The sequence below is a fragment of the Macrotis lagotis genome, chromosome 1 (assembly GCF_037893015.1).
Source record: "Macrotis lagotis isolate mMagLag1 chromosome 1, bilby.v1.9.chrom.fasta, whole genome shotgun sequence".
NCBI classification, from domain to species: Eukaryota; Metazoa; Chordata; class Mammalia; order Peramelemorphia; family Peramelidae; genus Macrotis; species Macrotis lagotis.
The window spans coordinates 774,354,319-774,381,550 of NC_133658.1; the positions used below are offsets into that span (position 1 = coordinate 774,354,319).

At 37.9% G+C, this 27,232-nt stretch overlaps 1 protein-coding gene and 1 pseudogene across 1 annotated transcript in view; one reads left to right on the plus strand and one right to left on the minus strand.

Moving 5' to 3' along the window:
• PGR (progesterone receptor) overlaps window positions 1-10,195 on the minus strand; it is a 66,039-nt gene extending 55,844 nt beyond the window's left edge. The window contains exons 1-2 of the mRNA XM_074216539.1: window positions 8,801-10,195; window positions 7,830-7,981 (exon numbers count right to left, since the gene is read on the minus strand). Of these exons, the coding sequence (XP_074072640.1) occupies window positions 7,830-7,981; window positions 8,801-10,167 (1,519 nt within the window). The 5' untranslated portion in view covers window positions 10,168-10,195. The remainder of the gene's footprint in view (window positions 1-7,829; window positions 7,982-8,800) is intronic.
• A 14,496-nt stretch (window positions 10,196-24,691) lies between these two features.
• LOC141488209 (ribose-phosphate pyrophosphokinase 2 pseudogene) lies at window positions 24,692-26,078 on the plus strand (annotated as a pseudogene).
• The last annotated feature ends 1,154 nt before the right edge of the window (window positions 26,079-27,232 follow it).

Consider the following 27,232-nt stretch of genomic DNA (forward strand, 5'->3'; position numbering starts at 1 on the left):
CTCCTCTATCTAAAATTTATTTTCCAACTTTTTCCCCACTAGTTCATAAGTTTCTGATGATTATTTTAGAGAAGGAAGAAAAGAATAAGTGAAAATGTACTGAGTAAACATTTACTCTGTGCAAAACACTGAATTAAACCCTGGGGCTTCAAATACAAAAAACAAATATAGTCCTTGTCTTCAAAAGAAGTTTACATTCTAATGGGGGGAGACAAAAATATATAAGGGAAAGTAGTGGTCAGGGAGATTTTTAGTTAAGGAAAGATAAAACAAAAAAAGAACATATATAGAATTGAAATATAAAGTAAGTGAAAAGACTGGTCTTAAAAAGGGCAAATGTCCCAATTTTGAAGAAAAGGAAAAAGAAGAGAGGCTGAAAAATATAGAATGGGGAGTTTCCAATTCATATTCAACATTTGTTCATTCATTCATTCATTTGGTTTTTGCAAGGCAAATGGGGTTAAGTGGCTTGCCCAAGGCCACACAGCTAGGTAATTATTAAGTGTCTGAGACCAGATTTAAACCCAGGTACTCCTGACTCCAAGGCCGGTGCTTTATCCACTATGCCACCTAGCCACCCCTTATGCTCTATTTTAACTTGACAGAAATATTTATTTGGGTTTGACTCTTTTCTTGAGAAGTATGAAGGAAAATTTACATTTCTCTATTTTAAGAAAAGTACAAAGCTAACAAAATATCAGAATTAGGAATATGAGAGTCCTCAGAGCCATTTCAAAAAACCTCCTCAGTTCTTTCAACTGATTGTTTGATGTATATTGGATGTTCTTTGCCATCCTGCAGGCACTCCTAGCTCTCTAGCTTAAAAAGTTCTTAAAATGTGATACTAAGAATTGGAAAAATACTATTAAATGACTATGATAAAGTACAAGAGAACTATCATCTGATTATTCCCAGCCATTATGCCTCTCTTAATGAAACCTCATTTAAATAATTTTCTTGGTTTTATATAATATTGTTGACATACTAAACTCAATGTTCAAAAAAAATCTACAGATCTTTTTCAGATGAATTGTTGCCTATGACCTTTCCCCTCCTCCTTGTGAGTTTTTGTTATCTTAATACACTTGTGAATTTTTCACGCTAACGAGATCTTTCTGGATACTACTTCCTCCACCTAGACAAGTATCAATCTCTTTCAGTCTTAATTGTTCCATCTATAAAATAGAGATAATAATAATTGCAGCACTTACATCAATTGGCTCATTATTACTTCTCATTTTTCTTATATTTATACCATCATTTTATTAGTAGCATGCTAGCTACTATTCTTCCTAGCTTTATATCACCTGAAAATTTGATAAGGTTATCACCTACACCTTTATCTAAGGTATTAATAGGAAAGTTAAATAATATAGACCCCAGCACAAATCCCTGAAGTGATCCACTGGACTCCTTCCAGGCTAACAGCAAACCATCAATGACCACTTTTTAAGTATAGTCACTCAATCAGTTTTGAAACCACTGAATTATACTATCAATCTAATATCCTTTTAAAAAGGTAATGAGATTTCCTGACATGTGCTTGATGAATCCATGTTGACTCTTTTTGATTAACTTTTCCTTTTCTAAATCTCAACTAACCATCTCTCTAATGATATCCTACAATTTTGCTAGCTCATTGATGTATATTTAACAGAATCTACTATTTCCCTAGTCCTTTTCTTTTGGAAAATCAGTACAATCTGGCCAGTTTTGTAGCACTTTACCCACTTGCCAGGAATTAAGCAATCACATTTGTTGGTTCTTTCAGTCTGCAAGGACAGAGTTGACTGACATCAGTAACTTGAACAAATCAAGAGCATCTTGATGCTTTCTTACCATATTCTTATTCATCTTGGATATGAGCTTTCTATTAGTTAAGTGTGTTCTGACTTTTCAATTCAAAGAACACTTATCTTCACAAAGAAAACAGTACTATTTTAAGTACTGATGACAGTTTTGTCATCATTATTCCATCGCTAGGCATTATAAGAAACAAAACCCTCAATTCTTTTTTTTTGTCCTTTGATTTCCTCATCATTCTGTTTTATAACTCCATACTACACATGTGCATTCATCTTCTGTACCTTTCCTTTAGGTGGAATACTACATCTCTGATACTGACGGAAATAGTGAAATTAAAAGGAATGAGAAGTTGAGGGAGAAAGATAATAAGCTCAATTTTACACATGTTAAATTTGAGCTATCTGAAGGTATATACAGTTGAAGCCTTGTGAGCAATGTGGACATATTAAGCTTAATGAGATTAGGATTTAAGAACGGGGAGTTACCTAACTAAAGATAATCAGGACAAGGTAATTACTCTGAATCAAAGAGAGAAGAAAGGATATTGAGGCAGAGACTGTTCAACAGAACAATGTAAGGAAGGTAAGACCTGAAAAAAAGGTCATTGGATTTAATTTTGTGACTTTTGAAAACAGTTGCAAAAGTGTTGGGGAGACATAGACTGCAAGAGATTATAAAGAAAGTGTTATCAAAAAAAATGAAAGTATCAAGCAAAGAAAATTTTTTCAAGAAGTTTGGAAGTAGAAAGGAAAGAAAAAGGACAATTTCTACATGAAGGTACAAAGTTCAAAGGTAGTATTTTTAATGTTAAAAGGGTTATTTTAAGAATTGGGTAGAACTTGAGGATATTTATAGGCAGATGAGAAGCTGTTGGAGGGGGAAAGACTGAAAATAAAATGGGGGGGGGTGGCTAGGTGGTGTAATGGATAGAGCACCAGCCCTGGAGTCATAAGGACCTGAGTTCAAATCCAGCCTCAGACACACAAAAAAACCCAAGCTGTGTGACCTTGGGCAAGTCACTTAACCCTGCTGCCTTGCAAAAAAAAAAAAGAATAAAATAAAATGAAGGATTATTTAAATAAGATCCTGCAGATTGGAGGAGAGAAATCAATCCAGGATCTAGTTAAAAGGATTAGTTTTGGTAAAGAACAGATAAATTTCTTGAGACCAATGGGAAGAAGGAAAAATTAGTTGATGATGCTAGAATTTGTGGAAAAGAGGAGTGGAGTTGAAGAGACTCAGGTTGGAAAATTGGCTCTTAAACCTGGACCTTCAATTTAAGGCAAGAAGCATTTAAAAATTGCCTGCCATATACCAGATATTGTGTTAACTACTGGGCATTTAAAGAAAGGTTAAAAATCCAATCTGCTTTCAAGGAGGTAAAAGTCTAAAAATAACAATCCACATTCACCTTAAGAGATCTCCTCTTCTTTGGGAGCAAACAACTGAGGGGAATCTATTTGAGAGAGGAAAAAACTATCTAAAGATACCTTGACTTATAAGATTGGTGGGTCACAGCTTGGGCTAGAAGTTTGTCCTTACTTTCTATCTACTGCTTCTCTCAACCTCATGATCCATAAAGACTACTTCCCTATACCAAATCTCCACTCTTCTACTATCTCTCCCTTTACCTTCATTCCTATCCCTAGCTGGCTCAGTTCTACTTCTAACTAGTCTCTATACTTTTCTCTCCTGTTTCTCCAGTGAGTTCTTTTAAACTACTTCTCTACTTTAACAAATTCCCCTTAATTTTCTTAAAACCTTTTCTCTTACATTGCTTCTATCTTCTGAATTTGTCTCCCATCTAATCACTATATATCGCTTGGCTTACCTTCAAATAAATACTGGTTATTACTCTCATGTTCCCTTAAACATAGATGGTCATTATTAAGATTTAAGATATTTCTTGCTTCATTTCCAACTCTCCCAATATCATATATATATATATATATATATTCATTAAGAAAACTTTCTTTGAATTTTATTCCATTTGAATGTATCATCCTGTCTAGATCCTTAGTAAGCATTAACTGGCTTCAAGTTCACTTTTCCACCTTCCACATAGTAAATGATTCATGTGCTTTTCTTCACTTTCAAATTCTGCACTCATTCATAATGTCTTCAGGATTGGCATTGTTGACTACTTTGAAGTGCATCACCCTGAACAATTATGAACTCTATTTCTGGTTCCTTCAGCTACCCTACTTAAATGGTCTCCCATCTTAGTCCCCATGAGAATCACAGAATTTCAGAGTTAGAAGTGACCTCCCTGCTTATCTACCACCATAACCCTCACCTTTAACTTTAACCCTTAAGAATTACCTCAGCACCACAACTGACAAGTGGTCATCCAGTCTTTGTTTGAGGACTCCAATGAAGGGGAATCCACTATTTTCATAAGCAGTTTATTCTACTTAGGAGCAGTTCTAATTATACAGACAGAGTACAGGGGCCTCAAGTTAGGAAGACTCATCTTCATGAGTTCAAATCTGGTCCCAGACACTCAGACCCTGAACAAGTCACTTAACCTTGTTTGCCTCAATTTCTCATCTGCAAAATGAATTACAAAAGGAAATGGCAAATCACTCCGGTATCTTTGCCAAGAAAACTTCAAAATAGGGTCATGAAGAGTGTGACATGACTGAATAAAAAATATACAGATATTATTTACTAGATCAAGTCTGATTTGCCTCTTGGAAATCTTGAACCATGAAACTGAAATTTATTCATTCACAGGGAGAATATTCTTTTCTTTCTCTCTGACTCACTTACCTTAAATATGTTTTAGTCTTCACTAAAAGCTTCAATTCTTTGCTATTTTCCAAGTTCAAAACTACTGCTCTATCTCTATCTTTCATAATATTTACCTAATATAATAAAGTAGTATGTTACTGTCCTCTGCTCTCAGATCCCTCTCTTTTGTTAGTCCTCTTTTCATGCTCTGCCAATCTTCAACAATGTGCCACCCCTAGCATTCATGTTTTCTGTTCCTATTTTTAAGACACTGAACATTTCTGAAGGAAGTTATAAAATAATGTGGCACAAGTTCACTGACAATTTTTTACTTGTTGCACTAAAATCCTTTTTATATTTCTTTGGCTCCCTATCACTTACTCAACCAATAGTTTCCTCCAAAGCCTTACCCAATGCCTCCAGTTAATGTTTTTATCCTCTTCAAATTACCTTACATAACTGACATATCTAAGCATATGTTGATGTCTTCTCTCATTCATAACCTCTGGAAAATAGTTTCCTTGGGATAAGAAATATTTTTTGGTAACTTCACAGAGAATACTATGAAATAGAGAAAAACTGCTGAACTTGAGGACAGGAATCTAGAGGATCAGATGGGCAAGTCAGTTACCCTCTTTGTGCAACTTTCTAGGAATTCTCTACTAAATCAGAGCCTGGTTGCATCTCCCTTGATGAGGGGTGTTCTTGCACCAAGTTTCTACACGCTGATGAAATCAAAGATATTTTGTCTCTTTCCCTAGCACCTAGAACAGAGTGCCTTACACAGATAAAACTTAATACATTTTAATTGAATTGAATCAAAGTCTAAATCTAGCTTGTCCATTGCTCTCTCTTTTTTCCAGATTATAACTTTGCATCCTTCTTTCCTGAGAAAACTGAGCTTATCTACTGGGAGCTTCTTCATCACTCCTTCAAAACTCACTTCAAGGTCTCCACTACCTTTGCTCAGACTCTGTCTCCCATGCCTGGAATGCCTATTCTCTGCTTTTTATTACTTCTGGCTGCCTTCAGGATTCACTCCAAATACTACCTTCTATAGAAAATTCAATTATTCTGTAGAACAATTTGGAACTATGCCCAAAGGGCTAAGAAATCATGCATACTCAATGCCACTACTAGATCCTCAAAAAAGATGAAAAATAAAAATAAAAAGGATCTATATGTATAAGGATATTTTTAGCAGTTTTTTTTTCTGGTGGCAAGGAACTGGAAATTGAGGAGATACTCATCAGTGGGGGAATGACTAAACAAATTGTGGTATTTGGTTATGATGGAATGCTAATTTGCTGTAAGAAATGATAAGTAGGATGTTCTTAAAAAAATCTGGAAAGATTTACATGAACTGATGCAGTGATGCAAGTGAAATGTACAATATATAAAAACAGCAACAATATTGCAGGATAACCAATTGTACAGGACTTAGCTTTTTTTCAGCAATACAGTGACCCAAGACAATTCTGAAGGACCCAGATTGAAACATACTGTTTTTAACTTTATTTTTCTTGAAATTTCTTTATTTGGGGGGGAGGGGTCTATGCTTTCTTTCACAAGATGACTATTATGGCAATGTATGCATGACTACACATTTATAAGCTATTTTATTATATTATGTCATATATCATATTATATCATATTGCTTGATTCCTCATTGGGAAAGGTAAGATGAGAGGAAGGTGAGAATTCAGAATTCAAAGTTAAAAAGATTAATGTTAAAATTATTTTATATTAAGTGGAGAAAAATATAATACTAAATTAAAAACTACTACCATCCTAAAAAAGTTGGTAAATAATATTAAATTAGCATAAGTGAATTGGTTCTCTTCTTTGTTAAATTTTGATATTACACAAAAATTATCACAATCTAGTAATACATAATTAAACCATTTCTAAAAATTAATATTACACAAATATTGATAAATATTTCTCAATTATGCACAATTTCAAATATTCAATTCTTGTTTAGGAAACACGATGTACATTCTGCTTAAATGTATTTTTTATAATGGGCCCATTTTCTTTTTTTCCTTTTTTTATTAAGACAATGGGGTTAAATAACTTGTCCAAGGTCATACAGCTGGTAATTATTAAGTGTCTGAGGCTGTATTGTATTTGAACTCAGATCCTCCTGACTCCAGGTTAGGTGCTCTTTCCATTGCGCCACCTAGCTGCCCCTTAAATGTAATTTTTTAAAGTCCCTTAGACCTCTGGAAAGAAATATGTTTCCATCACATTTAGAAGCATTAAAAGTTTCCTATTCAACTTCACCCTTTTCATGAAGTGTTTAGACCTCAAATTCCTACATTCAAGAAACAGGGGGCCCTGAGATCAGAAAGAAATGGTGCAGAACTTTTAAGGCTCACATCTAATTTTTCTTGAGCTACCTGAATTAAGAGTCATTCTACTCCTTTGTGAAGATTTCAAGACTGGGTATGAACAGTTTAAAAAAAGATTTTATTGCTGTAGATGTTGCTAGCTGCAAAAATAACATTTATAAATATATGTCTGACTGTCTAGAGGACAAGTGCAAAGTGAACTTAAAATCTATTTGAGAATTTTAAGGTATATTCCAAAATATTCACGTTCAATGAACTTGATGAGTTTTTTGAAGTCCACCACTACAAAAGCAATAGCAATCTACCTACAGAAAGAAAACTCTATAAAAGATATACCTTTACAAGGTATCTGAATTTTCCAAATTTGAATATGATCAAATATTACATCAAAGGAAAGTACCCAACATAACATCTGCATTTTGAAAAGGAAATAATTTTCAAGGTGTTCAAAATTATTTGATTGTGTAAATTTCACAGAAAAGGAGAGTATATATTAATATAGGGAAAAGCAAAACAAAACTGAAAACTACCTTAGCAATCAATATTTTATCTAATTTTAAAATACTTTATGCCAAAGGATCCCAATTAGCATGCTTAAAATTATTTTCAATTCATTAGAAATTGAAAGCACTTAGGCAAATTTGATAAATTAAAAATGTTTTCTTTGAACTGATAAAATCAAATTTTAATGAGTCAGAATTCTAGCAGTTGCAAATAATGACCCACACAGTATTGGTTTAGTGACCTGAGAGGTATATAACTTTTACCAGGGCTTATTTTTTAAATGGTAAATACTAGATATCTAAAAAACATACAAAATAGTTTCAAGTAGATTTGATCATCTTAGAGGCAAGAGTCCAGTATAGCTAAAAGTGTGAAGTCAATAGATTTGACTCCAGTTACATTAGTATAATAACAAAATGTAAACCATCCTACCTTCCATTGCCCTTTTAAAGAAGACCTTACAGCTTCCACAGGTAAGGACTCCATAATGACAACCAGAAGCTTCATCTCCACAGATTAAACAAATTTTCTGAGGTAATGATTCAAAACCATACTGAGGGCTTTGGCTGGCTTCTGTATCTGGCCTTTGAATTAAATGAAAAGTATTGATGACATTTTCAATATTAAACAGTGACTTTTTCTTAATCATTGAATTCAGTGTTTGTTTATTTTTTTTAAACAGAGCAAAAGTCCAGTGATTCGAAGAAATGTAGTGAAGAGGTTTCAATTGACCTTGTCTTTAAATGAAGACTATTCACTTGTAACATTCTTCACAGATTTAAACTTTGGCCTAGCAGTAACAGCCAGTTAAGTCAACCAACTCTAAAATGATTGTAGCAAGAATGAATTATTAGCAACCTTTGACATCACCCCTGCAGTGTAAATTAAAGAGGTCTTTGAAAAGTGCACTTTTCCTTCGTCCCTGGGACAAGCTGGTAGTTACTATAGAATACTTGAGAGGAGAATTGGACTTTCTGTACACACTTGCACCCGTCTAAGTAAGCCCCTGAGACGGAGCCCACAAACGTCCCGCTTTTAATCCCACCCGCAGCTCGAGGGGCTCCTGTAACTGAGCAAGGTGCTATTTTGTGGGGTCGGTCCTTCTGAGGCCGCCCAGGGCTTGCTCCTGAGCTGACAGCCACGTGTATCTTAGGTGTTACTTTTGAACCCATCCTTAGACTAAGTGGCCCCCCGGCGTGGCTTCCCTGCGGGAGCTGCTCCTCCCGCCACACCGCAGTGATGCGGAGCGAGCGCTGAAAGCCCCGAGTGCAGCAGCGGGCCAGTGCGGCCCGGGGCGGCGGGCGGGGAGGCGCGAGCAGCGGCCGGGCCCGGGCCCGCCTCCCCCTGCCCCCAGGCTGCCCGCCCTCCCCGGCCCGGCCCCGGCGCCGCCCGCGCCCGCTCACCTCAGGTAGTTCAGGTAGGGCGGGTAGACCTGCGGCAGGCCCTCCTTCAGCACGGCCGCCTGGTAGCCCAGCTGCGGGAGCCCGTTGAGCCCGAGCGGCGGGTAGAGCGCCGAGGCGACGCCGGCGGCGGCCGGGGCCGAGGCGGAGGGCAGGCTGTCCCGCGGCAGCAGGCAGCCGCCCGCGCCCGGCCCCTTGCAGTGGAGGGGCCCGAAGGGGCCGGGCTGCGGCGGCGCCGCCTCGGCTTTGTACAGCACGCACTCGAGGGTGGAGAGCGGGGCGGCGGCGGCCGGGGCGGCGGGGGCCGGCGCGCCCGCGGGGGCAGCCGGGGCGTCCGCGGCTCTGGCCGCGTAGTCCGGGCCCAGGGCCGGGCCGGGCCCCAGGTAGGAGTGCGGGGCGCGGCCGGCGCCGTCGCCGCCCTCCTCCTCCTCCTTGATCTTGAGCGCCGGCGGCTGGAAGTCCCCGTAGAGCGGGTACGGGTCCTCCTTGGGCTCCTCGTCCGGCGGGAAGGCGCAGTCGGGGAAGTCGCCGCCGGCCCCCGGGGCGGCCGAGGAGGCGGGCGAGTCCCGGGGCGGCCCCTCGTAGCCCTCCGCCTCCAGCAGGTGCCGCGTGCGGGCCGCCAGGAAGGCCGGGCCGATGGGCAGGATGGGCAGGTGGATCAGGTCCATCAGCGAGGCGGCCAGCGGGGAGGGGCGCCTCGGGGCCGCCGGCTCCTGCTCGGCCGCGGGGCCGGGCCTGGGCGCGGGGAAGCGGGGCTCGTCCCTCGGGCCCGGCGGCGCGCCTCCTGCGGGCGGCGGGGCGGCGGCCGCGGCCCTGGGCCTGCCCTTGGGCGGCTGGCCGGCCGGGCTCTCGGGCGGGGCCTTGTGCGCGACGCCGACCGCGGCCCCCGGCACGCCCTCGTCCTTGCCGGGCGGCCGGCTCACCAGCCGCGGCGGCGCCCCCGGGGCTTCGGGGAGCTCGGGCCCGAAGAGGCACCAGGGCGCGGCCCCGCAGGCGGCGGGGCTGGCGGGCCCCGGGGGCGCCAGCAGCGTGTCCAGCACACTGTCCAGCAGCCCGCCGTCCTTGTCCGGGGGCCGCCGGCCGCCCGGGGCCGCCTCCCCCCCGGCGTAGGCGCCGTCCGGCTCGGGCAGCGCCGGGTCGCCGCCCCCCGGCCCGCCCGGCGGCTCCTGGCCGGCGCCGGCCCGGGGGAAGAGCAGCCCGTCCAGGGAGAGGGGCAGCGGCGGGCCCGCGGGCGAGGCGGCCGCGCTGCGGAGCGCCTGGAAGGGGTCGGGCTCCGGGGGCCCGGCCAGGGGCGACGCCGCCCGCGAGGGCGAAGGCGCGGCGCCCGCCACGTGCGGAGCCGGGGCAGCCTTTGGCTTGGGCTCCGTCATGACGGCCGGGCTCGCCTCCTCGCCTCCGCCCTGGGCCGCGGCCAGCGGGGTCCGAGAGCAAGGGGAGGGCGAAGGCGCCCGGGGCCCCGGGCCGCGCGGGGCGCAAGCCGCTCACTCCCTGCGGGGGGGCTGCATGCTTGGGAAGGGGCGCCCGGCTTCGGGGAGCCGCGGGGCAGCTGGGCGAAGAAAGCCTTCTGCTACTGGGCTCCCATCGCACAGAGCGCCACGGGGGACCCCGAACCTGGCACGGGGAACTGGCAGAGCCGGAGAATCCCTGGGCAGGTCCGCCCGCGGCCGCGGACCCGAGACGGGACCAGGGCCAGGTCCCTCTCCCGCGGCTCTGGTCCTGGAGCCGGTCAGACCGGGCTGCGGCGGGGGAGCCCCGGGCCACCGTCCCCAGTGAGGAGCGGCGCAGCGGTCCGGGCTCCCAGCGCCGAGCCCCGCAGCCCGGGCCCGGGACGGGACCGGAGCCCTCTCACGTTGGGTGGAAAAGGCTGCAGTCCTGTCAAGCTGGAGCCGCTCCAGCCTTCTGCTGCTGGCGGCCACCCGCGGGTGGCTGCGTCTGGCCCCGCCTAGGCCCTTCCCCACCCCGCGCCCGCGGCCAATTGCGGGAGAGCTTCGCCGTCTCCCCGCGCCTACCTAGGCTGGCCCAGAGCCTGGGAACCTGAAGGTAGGATCCGGCCCGGAGTCCGCTGAGCAAGTCACAACGCGCCCCAGACAGCATCTCCACAGATCGCTGCTCAGATGGACCGACCAATGAGAATCCCCCCTGCCTTACAAATCACAGCCAGGAGACCCTCGGAGGCAACGATTCCCCTTGAATTTCAGAAGTTAAAACATGATCGACTAAAACACAAATAGTGTCATTGAAAGCATAATATACTAGGAATATAAGTACTGGACAGAAGTGTTCTTGAGGCCTCATCTTAAAATTAAAAAAAAAAATCAGTTTCTATAAAGCCAGACCATTTCCACATCCCCTTTATCTAGAGCAACAGAGAATCCTTTCCCCAAGGCTTATTTGTTCTCAGTGCAAAGAGGAAGGTAGATAATGGTTTCTTCTCTCTTATTTGCAATACTGGACATATCTCAAAGGGGAATTGTAGGAAAATTGCTTTAACTTTAAAACCATATAGATGTAAGGAATCCTTATTGCCATTCTAATTTCCACAGGAAGTTTAAATTCTAGCTGTCATACTTCTGTTTTTCCTATCCTTAAGTAATAATTTCAAACTTTCAGGGAATCTTTTTTTTTCTTACTGCCCAATCTTTGCTCTACCAGGTTAGTCATTCTGGGTTTTTTTTTCCCTTTGCCTTGCTCCACAAATCCACTCAGTTGCCAAATTGTATTCCCTCTACCTCCATAATCTATTCATCTTTCCTAGTTAATATAACTTACAGTTCAAGTTCTTATCCCTTAACTTTTGCTTGGTTTGTATTAACATAGGTTCCTAACTGGACTTCCAACCTTTGGTCTCCACTCTCTTCTCTTTCCTCAGTTGGCTTCAGTACAACTTTGACTTTATGAATTGATTGACTGTTGTCCTTCATAGTGGAAGAAGTTCATGACATCAGTTGAATGATGGCATGACATGCACATTAGATAAACATTCAAAGCCCTGGATCTGCATGCAGTCTTCCTTTTTTTAGGCTTATTTCCTTCATACACTCATCTGATAAAATTGGCCTCCCTGCAAAAATCATTCTGATTATTGACACTGATTCTTTGTGTAGCCTGACTTACTTGGATTGACTAATGTTTCTATCTCTGCTGGACCCCAGAGGTTAGAACACAACACCAAATTATCTTTTTAAGTTCATGTCATCTTATAACTTGAAAAGTCTTTAGTGATCAAGCAATTTAAGTTCTCTCTCTCTCTCTCTCTCTCTCTCTCTCTCTCTCTCTCTCTCTCTCTCTCTCTCCTCTCTCTCCCTTTTAATAGATGAATCAAAGCAAACTAGATGGCACAGTGAATAGAGCACTGACCAGAGGTCAAATATGGCTTCAGACACTTGACACTTACTATGTGCCCTTGGGCAAGTCACATAACTTGCACCCCCTACATCCAGGGCCATCTCTTCCAGTTGTTCTGATTCATATCTGATCATTGGACCCAGATGGCTCTGGAGGAGAAAGTGAAGTTGGTGACTTAGCACCCTCTCACTCAAATCCAGTGGTGGGATTCAGCAGGTTCCCACTGGGTTTGGAAGATCCTATAACTAATTTTATGCTGAATTCTGAAAATGGGTTAATTTATTTGAATCCCACCACCACTCAAATCCAATTCATGAACTTGTCATGGCATCACCTTTCTGATGTCATGGTCTCCAAAAATGAAAGACAGGCATTATTAAGGCAAAAATGAGACACATCCTTTGCCTAAGAAATACTTAGAATAGTGTGTTGTTTTGCATTTGATTTGTGTATTAATGTTCCTAATATTTTAAAAAATCCATACTACAGTCTCATGTGGATCAAAATGATTTTTTTCTGACACCTAGAGGTAATTTCCTTTATCCATGTTTTCAAATAAGCTTAAATGCTCTTAATTTATCAATTTATCAGTCTTGAGCACTTGTTACTGCTAGATACTTTTAGAGACTTTTAAGGAGTCTTAAGGAGTTGAAGGAAACAATTACTAAATATTAAATATCTGCTATATTCCAGCCACTGTGCTAAGAGCTTTACAAATATCTTATTTGATCCTTGCCACTCACCTTGGGAAATAAACAATGTTAAATGGCTTACTTGGAGTCTGCTGTCTGCTTTGAACTCAAATCTTTCTGTTTCCAGGTCTAGTACTCTTCTACTTTTAAGTTTATAGTTTAATGGGGGGTAGGGAGGAGTAAGACATAATCACAAGAAAATGCCATAAGACAAGCTAGTTAGTGGCAGAACTGATATTAGAAGTCAAGATCTTGGCTCTCAGTTCAGTCTTCTTTCCATAATGCCACACTGTCTTAACATTTGGAAAAACTAATTACTAAAGAAATCAAGGTTAAAAATATTTCTATGAGGAATAAGAAATATTAATTAATAATTAATAAAATAATAATAAAAAATAATAAAATGCTTGTTTAGCCTGGGGACCAAAAATTTGAAAGGTATTGCCTGTGTATATAAAGTTCCTTTGAGAATTTAAAGTGAGATATAGTCATGTCTTCAAATAAATGAGAAGTCTTTTATAATGCTTTTTTTGCATGATTAGGATTGAATAATTTAATTCTAATTGAATAATTAGTAGCAGTTACAGGAAGATTTTTGACTCATAGTAAATGCTTTGCAACAACTGGAACTGATAATCAATGTAATGGGACTGCATGTAAATGGCAAGCTCCTTGTCATTGGAGGTATTTAAGAAGAAAGAGATACTACAGAAGAAATTCCTGAATTGAGAAACTATTAAAGCATTTGGAAGAAGTTTGTATTCAAAAATTATTTGAATCTGTAACTCCAGAAATGCATGCTAATAAAAAAAATCACTTGTATCAAACCTTTCCCATGTGATTGTAGGCATACGTGAACATTGATGGTATTTTCAGTTGTTTTGAAGGAATGAATGAAAAAAAGTACTTTGTATGTTTAATAGGCAAATGTGAAACTACTGTTACAAGGACTGGATGTACACTTAAAAAAGCAAAGCAGTCTCCTCAAGGAACCTACATATGGGGAGTAGTGAGCTGGAAGAGATGGTTTGGTTTGGAAATGGTCACTGAAGGCAGAATTAATTGTTCTAAAAATGAATTGTTGGGGTGGCTAGGTGGCGTAGTGGATAAAGCACCGGCCTTGGAGTCAGGAGTACCGGGGTTCAAATCTGGTCTCAGACACTTATAATAATTACCTAGCTATGCGGCTTTGGGCAAGCCGCTTAACGGCATTTGCCTTGCAAAATAAAAATACAAATAAAACTGAATTGTTTTGGGGGAAGGGCAATGATTCTGAAGAAAGATAGCCTGGAGAAGAGCAAAGCACGATTGAAGTTCTGTTCAGATATGATGGATGATGATTTTAATCCTTCATTCTGAAACAATGCCATGACCTCAAGAAGGTTATGCCATGTGAAGCACATGTATTTGAAGGGGGTGTTGTGTTAAGTTAGAATTACGGGAAATGGCCCTGGATGCAAAATAATCAGGATTAAGTGACTTGCCCAACAATACATAGAGCTAAGTGTCTTGAGGGCAGATTTGAACTCGGATCCTCCTGACTTCAAGGCCAGTGCTCTGCCCATTGTGCCATCTAGTTGCCTAGCTAATTTAAGGTCATTTTTCCCTTCTTCAGATATGATAGGTATGGGTCACATGAAGCATAACTCTCAGATGTAAGGAAATTGGCTTATGAATAAAGGCAAATAAAATGGTAATTATAATCAAAACAGGAGTACCCTCAAGGAATCATGAATGAGAAAAAATTATGAATTTATGAAATTATGATTTTTATCACTGATAGCATAATCACACAAGTCAATCCAAATTTGGGTTGATGTGCATGTTGAACATATAAAGCAGAGATGGAACAATTCCTTGCAGGCCAGAATCAGATTTAAATATAGTTGAGAAACAAAAATAAACAAACAATATAATGTTTATTGGTGGTTTTATAAATCTTTATGTGGACAACAGGATCTGGTTTCTCTTTGAGTTTGACACTACCATCAGTGTAGTAAAGCATAGGAAAACAGAATTTAAAATTAGAGCAGAACTCAGATATCATTAAGTCAAAAACTTTTAATTTTTGGATGAAGAAACTAGTCCATCTTTTAATAGACTTGCCTAAGAACAAATAGGTAGTAAATATTAGTAAAATTATATATGATTCCTCCAAATCTAGTAGTATATAAGTATATCCTATTCAAGACTGTAAAACAAAGATTCAAGTATAGTAAGTCAGGGCATTTTAATATATAATTTATAACATTTAACTTTTCAAAACACAGGAAAACATTCTGGACAATTTTAAGATAAATGAAGTGACATCGTCTATTTTGTCATTGTTTAATACTGGTATTTAAAGGATATTTTAATTTGTAAAAGCATATATTCTGATACTTTCTACATTCAGTAGTGATACACACACACTTATATTGTTCTAATATGTCAAAATAAGATGTATAGATATGAAAATCCTGAAGGATGGAACCTGATCTAAAATTTTTACAACAACTCCAAAGATATATTATAAATAGCTGCTAGATTACACATTGATTTATAATCCTTGACATATTCCAGGGTCCAGTTATGCTATGACTTCTTTTTGCTAAGGCAATAACAAAAGTAAATGAAAAGTTGCTATTTTGCATCTACTTCAAGTTTATTTTACTTTTGAAGGCATATATATATTTGAACAAATATGTTGGTTTAAATTTGCAAATACACTGACTTTTATTTTCATATCTTTGAAGCAAATGAACACAAAAACACAGACACAGGAGAAATAATGGAACATATTTTAAAAATATCAAAGGGTGTAAGTTTAATTGGTAAAAAGGAAGCTCTTAAAATGATTTTGGACATTTAAATTATGCATTATTCAGTTAAAATAATACAGAGACAGAGCCAAGATGACAGCATGAACTTAGGATGTACCTGGAGCTTTCCTCCACACAAAGCTAAATGAAGCCTCTGCACAGACATTAAAGTTCTAGTTGCCACCAAAAAAAAGAGATCCAAAGAGGTTTTCAACATTAGACATCAGGTAAAGCCCAGCTAAGTGGCAGAGTGGGAAAACCAACAGGAGGCTTTTAGCTATAGTGCAGTCCAGGTCCCAACAGCTTGTCAACAGCGTGGGCCCATCAGCTATATAGTAAGCCAGAAGGGAGGGTCCCAATCCCAAAGACTGAACCCTGGGAGCACGGGGTAAACAAACCACTACATAGTCAAAACCTGGACTGCCTAAGCAACATTTTGGTCAATGATAAACCAGGGATCAGACCCCAGCCCCAGCATAAAAAGTTTGGTTCTATACTCCCTAAACCCCAGGATTAAAGCTCAGACAAAGATGAGCAAAAAAAAAAAAAAAAAAACTAAAAAGAGCTCACTATAGAAAGCTACTATGCAAATAGAGATGACAATGCCACCTCAGAAGAAGAAAATGATGAAAAATTGCCTACAGGAGAAGCCTCAAAAGAGTCTATGAATTGGAATCAAATCAAAAAAAAAAAAAAAGCTTTATAGAAGAGCTTAAAGAATTTAAGAACCAAATAAAAGAGGAAGAAGAAAAATGAAAAAGGAAAGAGTCATGCAGGAAAATTATGAAAAATTGACCAAAGAAATCAAAGTAAGAATAACCAAGCAGAAAAGGGATGCAGCTCAAAAAAAGAGTAAAATTAACCAATTAGAAAAGGCAACACAAAAACAAAAAAATAAACCTGTAAAAATTAGAAATCCATGAATCTACAGGACTACAAGATTACATCACACAAAGTAAAGACGTTGAAAAAAGTGAGGAAAAACAACCTGGAAAATAATCCAGGAGATAATTTATGAATTATTGTACTACTAGAAAATCTAGATCAAAAAATTCTGGAAAACATCTTTCAGGAAATTATCAGGGAAACTATCCAAATCTGCTAGAGCAAGAAGACAAAATAGCCATTAAAAGAATATACAAAAGTCCTCCAGAAAGAGACCCTATGATAAAACTTTAAGGCTATCATAGCCAAATAACAGGATTCCCAAAGGAGAAAATACTCCAAGCAGTAAATAAGCAATTTAAATACAAAGGAAACACACTTACACAGGACTTATAAGCTTCAACATTGAAGACTGGAGGATCTGGAATACTATATATTGGAAGGCAAAGGACCTTGGATTACAACCAAAAATTTACTACCCTGCAAAATTCAGCATATTCTGTCAAGGGAAAAGATGTCCAACAAAATAAAAGGACTTCCAAAATTTCTGATACAAAGACCAGAACTGAACAGATGCTTCAATCTCCAAACACAAGATTCAAGAAATGCATACAAAGGTAAATAAAACAGGGGCAGTCCATAGCCAGTGTCTCTCATACCTTACAATCATTTGTAAAGTTCTTCAGAGACCTTCAGTGTCCCAGCACTTAGAGTACTTTGAGGCTCTATAGTTAATTAAATCTAAAGTGACTTTAGGAGCAGAGGATGGGAACCTACTTAGAAAGGTTGGACTTAATCCATAGTTCAGTTAACAGGGGTTTAAGTACCAATATTGGGGAGTGAAGTGGGGAAGGGGTAGTATGGGAGAGAGTATGTTTGGGAGGGGAACAAATGGTTCATGAAATGATGTGGTTTTGCATGATGCTTTGCCTCTTGAGGATTTATATGTCCCTGGTGGGTATTTGAAAAGGAGGTAAGATATAAAATAATTAATAATATGATGTGATTCATGACTTTTGGGAAGTTTATTGAGATAGAAGATGGGAGGGTACTTAGGGACTATGAGGCAAAGTTTGCTTATCAAGCAAGCAATCAAGTAATCAGCCTTTGATAGTATTTTGGTTGATGATACATGATTGATAGTACTTCTATCAAAAAACACCAGGTGAAGAAGCACAAAGATCTATTATAGTAGGGGGAGAGGAATGATTTAAACACTGAATAAATTCTATTCAATAGATTTGACCCAGAGAAAGAACAAGATATATTCCCACTTGGGAAGTGGGGGGGGTAGGAAGAGGGAAGAAAAAGGGGAAAATGGACTGATAAAAAGGAAGGCAAAAGTATAACTGAAAATAAGAAGTTGCTATGAATACAATAGGCATGTAATACATTCTTTTTCATTCTTTTGATTTCTTTGAGGATATAGGTCTAGTATCTGGGTCCAAATTGCTTCCCTAAATTCCCAAAATTTAAAAGAAAAGTTAAAAGGGGAAAGGGAGTAAAAACTTTGGTGAGGAGGAATAAGAGGAAAGGAAAGACAAAAATATAAATGGAAAGAGCATGGAGAGAAATACAATTAGTAATCTTAACTGTAAATGTGAATAGGATGAACTCTCATAAAATAGATGAAAATAGCAGAATGAATTAAATAACAGAATCCTACAGTATGTTGCTTACAAGAAGCACATTTGAAGCAGAGAACTACACACAGGGTAAAGGTAAAAGGCTGGAGCAAAGTATGCCTCAGCTGAAGTAAAGAAAATCAGGGGTAGCAATCCTGATCTCAGATAAAGCAAAAAGCAAAAATCGACCTCATTGAAAGGGAAAAGGATAGAAACTGCATCTTAAAAGGCACCATAGGCAATGAAATTATATATTATTAAACATATATGCACCTAGTGGTATAGCATCCAAATTACTAGAGGAAAAGCTAAATTACAAGGAGATCTTTAACAAATAATATGGGACCTTAACCTCCCTCTCTCAGAACTAGATAAATCTAACCATACAATAAAGAAGTGGAGGTGAATAAAATCTTAGGAAACTTGGATATGATAGACCTCTGGAGAAAACAATGGGCATATACTAGGGCATAAAAAGCAGAAGGGCAGAAATAATAAAGGCATAATTTTCAGATCTTGATACAATAAAATTACATGAGATAAAAATTAACTGGAAACTTTTCAAATAATGTTAGAGTGATTCAAGTCATAGAAATACCCATTTCATCCAAGAAAATGAGATGACATACCAAAATTTATGGGAGGCAGTGAAGGCAGTTTTAGGGAAATTTTATATCTAAATGCTTCTATGAAGAAAATAAAGAGATCAAATTGGATATGCAACCAGAAAAAGCAGAAATTAGAGATCACCAATTAAATACCAAATGAGAAATTCTAAAAACCAAAGAAGATATTATTGAAAGAAAACCATTGACCTAATAAAACTTTATGAAAAAACAATTAACTAGATGAACCTTTGGTTATTACCAGTATCAAAAAAAAAATACAAAGGGTGAACTAACCACCAATGAGGAAATTAAAGAGATAATTCAGAGCTACTTTTGCCAAACTGCATGCCAATAAACTTGAGAACTGAGTGAAATGTATATTTACAAAAGTAAAACTGCCCAGATTAATAGAAGTGGAAATAAAATACTTAACATATGAAAAAATGCTCCAAATGATTAGAGATATCACCTCACATCTATCAGACTGGCTAATCAGACAGAAAAGGAAAATAGTCAATGTTGGAGAGGTTGTGAGAGGATTGGGTGGAATTGTGAACTAATCCAACCATTTTGGAGAGCAATATGGAACTATGCCCAAAGAGCAATTAAACTGATCATACCCTTTTGATCCAGCAATACCAATACTAGGCCTATATTCAGAAGAAATTTTTAAAAATGTGAAAAGTCTCACATGTCTCAAAATATTCATAGATCTTTTAGCAGTCGCAAAGAATTGGAAATCAAAGGGATGCCCATCAATTGAGGAATGACTGAAGACATTAATGGTATATGAACATTATAGAATACTATTCTTTTAGAAACCATGAATAATCAAACTCCAGAGAAATATGGAATGATTTACAGGAACTGATGCAGAGCAAAGGGAGTAGAATCAAGAGAATAACATTGTGAGCTGATCAGCTTTGATAGCTGCAACTCTTCTCAGCAGTTCAGTGAGCTAGGACAACCCTAGGAGACTAACAGTGGACAATGCATCCCCATCCAGAAGCAAAAAACAAAACAAAAACCTGACTGTTCTCTGGTGGGGGGGGGATAGGAAGAGAGGGTGGAAGGAAATTATGTAACTTAAAATATGCATGTGGATGAATGTTGAAAACCTTCATATTATGTAATTTGAAAAATAAAATATCAATTAAAAATAAAATAACATTCATGCAGATGGTTTTTAAATTTAAATCTTTACATTAGTCTGACCCAATTGCTGCCCATATTAATCAAATTAGAAAAAAAAATTATGAATGAAACTTTTAATTCATAACCACATAGTCCAGAAAAGGAAATTCCTACATTAGCCATGTCTGAAAATGTAAATCCCTCTCTGCATTGTCTCTCTGTCAGGTGACCTATTTTTTCCATCTTCATTTTTGAATATATGGTCTATCATTTCAGAGTTTTAAAGGCTTCCAAAGTTATATATCTGTATAATGTTTTCACTATATATATTGTCCTAGTTGTGCTTGCTTAATTGTGCTTCAGTTCATGGAAGTCTTCTCAGTTTCCTCTGTAGCTGTCCATTTCACTTTTTTAAAATACAATAGGCATGTAATACATTCTTTTTCATTCTTTTGATTTCTTTGAGGATATAGGTCTAGTAGCTGGGTCCAAATTGCTTCCCTAATCACTCAACCACTTGATATCACCAATGGTGCACTAGTGACCTATGTTCTCACAGTCATCACTCCCATTTATTAATCGTTTCCTCATCTTTTAGTATCAGATAGGTATAAGGCAAATTTTGACAGTTTCTTTGATTTTCATTTATTTAATGGTGATGTAGAACATTTTTTCATGTTTCAGTTTTTCCTTTGAAAATTTCCTGTTTGTGTCTAGTGACCATTTGCCAACTGAGAGATGGTCTTTAGTCTTCTAAATTTGAATTAGTTCTATATGTTTTGTATAAGAGTTTTCTAATGGAAAAACTTGCTACAAAGATTTTTTCCCCATTTCCAGTGTCTTCTGATTTTGACTATTACTGCTAATTACTGCTAACTTTTATATAATGCCTATTATGTGCCAGCATTGCACTTCACAATTATCTCATTTGATCCTCACAGTAATGTAAAGGAGACATGTGCTTGATCCTCTCAGTAATCCTAGAAGATATGTACTATTATTAATCCCATTTTTTAATTTAAGAACTCATGTCCAGCACTCTATCCACTGTGACAGCTTATTAACATTGCATTAGATTTTGCTTGTACAAAATCTTTTAAATTTTATATGGTCAAAACTGCCCATTTTGTGTGATTTTTTTTAAATCGCTTGCTTCATCGGGAACTCTTTAATTTGTAGATCCTTGCTGTTACATTTTCAAATAATGTTCAGTTGTGTTCAGTTCTGTCAGGTTTTTCATGACCCCATTTGGGGTTTTCTTGGCAAAGATACTGGAGTAGTATTAGCTCAAATGGAGTAGCTCATTTTACAGATGAAGAAAATGAGGTAAGCAGAGTGACTTCCCAGGGTCACAATTTAAAGTCAGGTTGAATGTATGAGGTGAAATTTAAACTTTCTGACTCCAGTCCCTGCCATCTTTTATAATTTGGCTATACACACACACACACACACACACACACACACACAAACACACACACACACACACACATATATATATGTATATATAATCATATCATATTCTATTTGGAACTTAAATTGGGGTTATGGTATAAAGTATTGGTTGGAGGGGGGAAATTCTGTATGAAACATCAAAGAAAGAAATCAAATTATTTTGTTTGTTTAGGTCGTTAATGTGGGTGGGGCATGAGTTTGCTTGATTTTTTTTAATAAATTAAAAATTTAACTTTGACTCTGAAAAGACGAAAACAGCAATGAATTTAAAGATATTAGGAGGAAATGTTACAAAAACCATGAGTAAATATTTCAAGAAAAAATTTTTCATTTCATCATGAGTATCATTTGTAATAATTCAAAGGAATATCTTTTTTCTAGGAAGAGAAAATCAAGGAGTAAGTTGTGAGAATGCAAAAAGATGATGAGTGAGAGGATTGACATTTCCTTCCATTTTTGTGGTAGAAGAGTAAAACTTGAAATAGGCAGTTCTAAAAGGGAGGAGTAGAAAATAGATATAGTGAACTAGAAGGGATCAGGGAATAGTATGAATCAAAACATTAGTGGAAAGAAATCAAAGGATCATAAATTTAATAGATATTGAATGAAAGTATTCCTTAATAGCCCCCTAGTTAAATTCCATTTTGAAAATGAGGACTTGAGATCAACTGACTTGACAAAACATAATTCTCAAACTCTGCATTTTATTCCAATCAGTCTTAAATGAAAGATCCTACAGTGAATTGTATCTTGACTTAAGAGCAGATTTGGGCACCTTCAGAGTCAGTCATGGTATCTCAGTTCTTCCTCATAGATGACCAAGAATCTGGAAATTAGGGAACTTAGGAAATTTAGCTCAGTTCAAATGGACTGTTGGCATGACATCAAAAGAGACAAGATCTGCACCCTTTCTCTTTCCACTAGGATGCAGTTAGAATTGCATCTATAATTAGTATTGTTGGAATAATATTCCAAAGAATCCTAGAAGATGTAAGGCATTAGGTGATGGAATGGAGCATTATAAATTAGTATCAAATTACAGCCAGAATGGTGGAGTGGGAAGATGTTTGGTCCAGGTCTCCCCACAACTGTGGGGTCAAGTAGTAGTTGAGAAATCTAAAGAGAAATCCTTTTATCCTTTTTTCTAGCCTAGGACCAAGACCAGGGCAGGAACTGACTGAAAAAGTAACATAGATTCAGAGCTGTTGTTCAGAACCTGAAAAACTTTCTGGCTAGCTGATGAATTCAGGACAATATCTACTGGAACTCCACCCATGGATAAGTGTAATTTCATTTCCTAATTCGAAACTCATGAAGCTATTGAAATTTTATCCTTTTGTGTCAGTGGGAGAAAAGCCAGCGCCCAGAAGTTGGCCATCGAAATAAGACAGATAGCTCTATCTGGGGTAGTTTATACAAACCTTTGAGCCTTCTTAAGAGATCTGAAATTTGCCTGGTCTCCCATATCCTGTCAGAGCTTGAAAGGTGTCCAAAATTAGCACCTGATTTGGGACCTGCTAATAGAAATGGAGAATTGTAACACTCAGATCAATTCAGTGATGCTTTCAGGAGACTTGAAACTTGATGAGTTGCACCTTTTGGTGATTACATCAGTGGATCAAGGAAAGTGAGATGAGGTCAATGAAGAGTCATTAAGCCATTATGATTAGTTGTATATGGTTGTGGACTATAAAGAACTCAGTAGGGTCAAGTATGATTGGTGATTATAGGAAGAGACAGTTTGAGCCCAACACCTGTGAAGACCCATGAAAAGATCCAGAAAACAGGAATTGTAGCAACCTTGTCTCAGGTTTTAACTGCATAAGAAGTCTGAAATTTAACTTATTTGGGATCATAACAAAGCTATAAAAGTAGCATTCAACTTCACTAGGGAAAAGGACAGACAGGGTCTGCCCAACTCATGCAAGTTGGAACCTTTCCTTGACCCAATATCCTAATTCAAGAAATGAGCCTAGGAATAGGAGTAAAAAGATAAAAGTAATAATTAAGAAAGCATTGAACATGGGGGCAGCTAGGTGGTGCAGTGGATAGAGCACTGGCCCTGGAGTCAGGGGTACCTGAGTTCAAATCCAGCCTCAGACACTTAATAAATACCTAGCTGTGTGGCCTTGGGCAAGCCACCTAACCCCATTTGCCTTGCAAAATTCCTTTAAAAAAAGCATTGAACAAAGAGTTTAAGTAAAGCTTCTGAAAAAGAATGACACTGTCAAAAGGAATCTAAGAATAGTTGGAAGAAATTAAACAAGGCATGAGGAATGAAATCTTGAGAAGAATTGGAATAATAGCAAATTTACAAATAAAAATGAAATGGATGTCTTTAAAAATATAAGTACTCAGATCAACAGAAGATGTAATTTAAATAACCCAATCTCAGAAAAAAGGAATATGACAAAAAAGGAATTTTTCAACAACAAAAAATCCAAATAAATTTAACAGAAATTTCTAAGAAATGTGTAAAGACTAACTCCAGTGTTATATAAAATGTTTGCAAAGTTAAAGCAGAAATATTAACAAAATTTTATGAAACTGTTATCTTGATGTTCAAAACAGGAGAGAGAAAACAGAAAAAATACAATATCCCTGAGAGAGATCCATGGAAGAATAATGAATAAAATATTAGCAAAAGGTAACATATTTTAATAGATTATAGACTATGAATAAGATGGATTAATACTAGGAATTCACTTTTAACATTAGGAAAAGTGTAAACATAAACAAAAAAATTATACTTCAATAAGAATTTTTAGAAAAATGAATTCATTTAAAATCAATATTAAATAAACTTAAGATCCCAACAACTAGAAATGAAACTTTATGTATATATATGTACATATATTATATATATGAATGAACAGTTGGTATCCTTAAAAGCAATATGTTGTATTATTACTAAATGAGAACTCCCAGAGGTCTTTTTTGTTGAGATCAATGGAAATGTTCACTGTAATCACTATTGTTTCAATTACTTCTGAAAATGTTATTTTAATAAGAATTTTAAAGAATAAGCAAATGCAAAAAGATAAAATCATTTTGAATATTATATATAATCTTCACCCAGAGAAACCTTGAAACAACTTAAAAATTAATTGGAATAATTGAAAACTTGTGTAAAGTAGCAGGATATCAAATAAATTGAAAAAAGTCACATCTTTGTATATATTAACAACAAGGCTCATTGTGAAGAGATTAATCAAATTTGGATTTTTTTAAAGATGTGATTAGAAAATATTAAGATAGGCAAGCATTGATTACATAGAGTCAGGATGACTTTTTTTGAAAACATTCTTTTTCTATCATAACTCTTTTTACAAGATTAGTAAGATGATAGAAATCATGTGGATATAGTTTTCTTAGATTTTAGTAAAGTTTTTGATCAAGTATCTGCTATCATCTTGTTGAGATGGAAAGATATGAATTAGATTTTACTATAATCCAATTAATTAAGAATTGTCAATGTAATATCTATGGTGAAGTGACATTAGGAATTTATGCTTTGCTTCGTAACTTAATTATCCTAGTAATAATTTGGAGAAAGTATGTATGAGAGAAGATGATTATGTTATCCAGAGTGACTGTGGGGAAATTAATGATAATTTGATGTTATGATCAATGCTTGCAAAATTGCCTCATCATCCAGGGTAACTGCAGTGATCCCATGTTTTCCTTATGCCCAATAAGATTTTTAAAAAAAAGCAAGAGCTGTGCTCTAATTTCCACAAAACTATGTGGCAAATATTCTTTCTGTGACTTGTTGCTGACCATGTTATTATGATGAATCTCCAATGCTTCTCAGATTAAGGATTTCTTTGATGTTCCAGTGGATTATTTGTATGCAGGATCTGAAGTCTAGCAGTAGATTTGAGAAAATATCGCATAGTAGAGGAATTATATCATTGTGTCCCCAGATACTGATGGAGATAAAAGGAGGACATCAATTGCTGAAAAAGTGAATGTGGACTTCTCTTTGTTTCACAAAGAAAGAAGGAAAAAGAGGTAGACAGGGTGATTTTGGTTGGTGACATGAAGGATCGTATAGTCATCCTTGTGGATGACATGCCTGATACATGTGTCATGATATGCCATGCAGACAAGTTACTGGCTATTGGAACTATCAAAGTTTATGTTATTCTAACTCATAGAATCTTCTCTGGACCAGCTATTTCAAGATTTAATAATGCTGCATTTGAGGCTGTGGTAGTCACAAATGCAATTCCACAGGAAGACAAATGAAGTACTACTCTAAAATACAAGTTATTGACACAATGATAAATCTTGTCTGTTCAGTCATGTTCCCCTATCATTTCAGACAATGATGTTCCTTTAGGCAGCTATGAACATCCTAAATGTTTTTGTTAAATTTTTGGGACACAGCAGTATGATCATTAATAATCAGTTGTGTGTCCAAAAAACAGTAATTGCAGAGGGAATCTAACTCCCAAGACAAATCCAGAAATTATATGAACACAATTACAAAATATTTTTCACAAAAATTCAGGTATAAACAATTGGAAAAATGACAATTCCTTATGATTAGACTGAGCTAATACAATAAAAATGATAATTCTAGCCAAATTAAATTATTTATTGAGGGTCATAGCAATCAAATTGATAAATACTATTTTTTTTCCTGTAAAATAGTAAACAAAAGTCATTTGGAACAACAAAAGGACAAGATTATTGAGAGTTGAAAAAAAATGCAAAGGAGGGTGACCTCGCTGTACCAGAAAACTATTATAAAGTAACAGTCATCAAAATTGCTTGGTATTGGCTAGCACTAGAGTAATGAACTAGTGAATTAGGGTAGTTACAAAAGAAATAGTAGCAAATAGTAATTTACTTTTTGACAGACCCCAAGATATTAACTTCTGGAATAAGAACTCACTATCCAAAAAAAAGTTCTGGGAAAATTGGAAAACAGAGTGGCAAAAACTATGTATAGATCCATATCTCATACCCTATACAAAGTAAGATCAAAATGGGTACAAGATTTATTCACAAAAGGCAATACCTAGACCAATTAAGAGAATAAGAAATACTGTGCCAGATCTATAGAGAGGAGAGACATTTATGGCCAAGCAAGAAATAGAGAACATTATAAATTGCAAAATGGATGGTTTTGACTATATGAAAAAAAATTCACTAATAAAACCAATGCAGCCAAGATTAGAAGGAAAACAAAACTGGGAAACAATTTTCACAACTAGTGTTTCTGAGAAAGTATTCATTTCTATAGAGAACTGAATCAAATTAATAAAATTACAAGTTATTCCCCAGTTGATAAATGGTCAAAGGATATAAACAGGCTGTTTCAGATGAAGAAATTAAAGCTATGTATAGTCTTATGAAAAAATGCCCCAAATCATTATTGGTTAGAGAAATTCAAAACAGTATGAGGTACCACCTCACACCTAGCAGATTGACTAAGATGAAAAAAAGGGGAAAATGATCAATTTTTGAAGAAGATGTGGGAAATTGGGATATTATTGAATTGTTGGTGGAGTTGTGAAATGATCCAGCCATTCTGGAGAGCAATCTAGAATTATACTCAAAGAGCAATAAAACTGATTGTACCCTTTGACCCAGCAATCTCAATACTAGATTTATATCCAAAAGAAATCATAAAAAGGAAAAAAAAATCTCACATTTCAAAATATTTATAGGAGCTCTTTTTATAGGGACAAAGAATTGGAAATGAGATGCTCATCAATTAGGGAATGGCTGAACAAGTTAGGGTATATGAATCTTATGGAGTACTATTGTTCTATATAAAATCTTGAGTAGTCAGACTTTAGAGAAGTATGGAAAGAATTGCATGAAGTGATGCTGAATGAAGTGAGCTGATTCCAGAGACAACATTGTATACATTAACAAC